General features: G+C 64.7%; 1 protein-coding gene across 1 annotated transcript; it reads left to right on the plus strand.

Moving 5' to 3' along the window:
• Nucleotides 1-701: 701 nt before the first annotated feature.
• EMIHUDRAFT_257098 (hypothetical protein) lies at nt 702-1073 on the plus strand (the record flags this gene model as incomplete). Its single annotated transcript, XM_005764938.1, has 1 exon — nt 702-1073. The coding sequence occupies one exon, from the start codon at nt 702-704 to the stop codon at nt 1071-1073; it is 372 nt and encodes a 123-aa protein (XP_005764995.1).
• Between the last annotated feature and the right edge of the window lie 466 nt (nt 1074-1539).

The following is a 1539-nucleotide window of genomic DNA, read 5'->3' on the forward strand; positions in this document are numbered from 1 at the left end:
GTAGCAGTAGCATCGGGAGGGGGGCGAGAAGGGCAGGGAGCAGCAGGCTCCGCCGTCGCCGTCGCCACCGCCGCCGCTGCCACCGCCGCCGTCGTCGCCACCGCCACCGCCGCCGCCGCCGACGACGATGCCGACGCTGAAGCCGCAGGGCCGCCGGTGGCATTTGCGGCGTCAGCAGAGCCACCAATAACCGACGGGCCAGTTGCGCCGTGCAGGTAGGCGGTGGCAGCGGGAGGAGCAGCAGTAGCAGTAGCATCGGGAGGGGGGCGAGAAGGGCAGGGAGCAGCAGGCTCCGCCGTCCAGAGCGGCCGCATCGCAACGGCGTTCGAGCTCGAGGTACGGGATGCGTTGGGGCTGCCACCCGATCGAGTGGCAGTGGTGGAGGCGAGGCGCACGCAGGGATCGCTGCAGGTGGCTCTCGACGTCGCCGCCGCGGAGGGCGAGGGCGAGGCGTCTGCCGGCGACGTTGTCGAGGCGCGCGATCCGGCCCTAGCTTCTCGAACCGAACGCTAGCTCTGGCTCTGGCCCTGACCTGATGCCAAGGCCTCTGAGGTGGCGGTGCTGCCGAGGTAGGCGCTCCAGGCTCAGCTGGGCGACGCGTCATCGAGGCTGCGCGCCCTCCGGACGGCGCGCCCCTCGCACGAACAGCGCCTCTTCAGGATGTCTTGCGTGCGAATAGGTTGCGCACCTCGGAGGTGGGGATGAACCTCGACCCGCTCGCGGGCGTGGGGAGGGTGCACTACGACGACGACGACGGCAGCGAGACGGTCACGTCGGTCAGCCCGGACGCAGCCTCCCTCGAGCAGGCGGGCGACGAAGATCGGTATGACGAGCGCACCGAGGACGGCTCGACGGTAGCGCCGCCTGCGAGCGGCTGGACGACCTTTATGAGGTACACGTTTGTCTTCGCCGTGACTGCGGGGCTGTATGCCCACTACACTCACGCCATCGGCCTCGTCGCCTTTTGCAACGGCGAGTGCAGCGGCCCGGCGGAGCGTGGCTCCTACCAGGGCCTACGGGCCCACGTCGGGGGGAGGGCGCACCCCCAGGCGGGCAAGGACTTTGTGTTGTGAGAGGCGATCGGAAGCGGGCGAGGAACGAGGGCTTCACTTTCAGCCTTCAGCCTTCACCTTGTGTCTCGTCAGCATGTCTCGGCTCTCGCTGCTTCTCCCTGACCACTGTGTGCTGTGACTGTGAGAGCAAAATGAGCAATAAATCGACAATGATAGAGTTCAATGGAGAGAGCCGTAAATAAATAAATAAAACGGGCAAACTCTGAGACGAGATGGGATTTAGGGACATGTGTCCCCGCCCCCTGGAGAGAGCCGTAATGTTAAGTACATAGTAGATTTTTACGGCTCTTTCAGAATTGCTTCTGATAACGGTTAACGCGACCGGAGAAGGACACGCAGACACGAGGGCTTCGGCTTGTGAACGACGACGAGATCGGAGATGCCCCCTCAAAACGAGAGGGTGGTGGGTGGAGTATGTTCGGCTTTCTAGGTGGAGCGCCTGCGAGTGTCGTACTGTATAACTGTG

This window comes from Emiliania huxleyi, assembly GCF_000372725.1.
Source record: "Emiliania huxleyi CCMP1516 unplaced genomic scaffold EMIHUscaffold_5706, whole genome shotgun sequence".
Lineage (NCBI taxonomy): Eukaryota > Haptophyta > Isochrysidales > Noelaerhabdaceae > Emiliania > Emiliania huxleyi.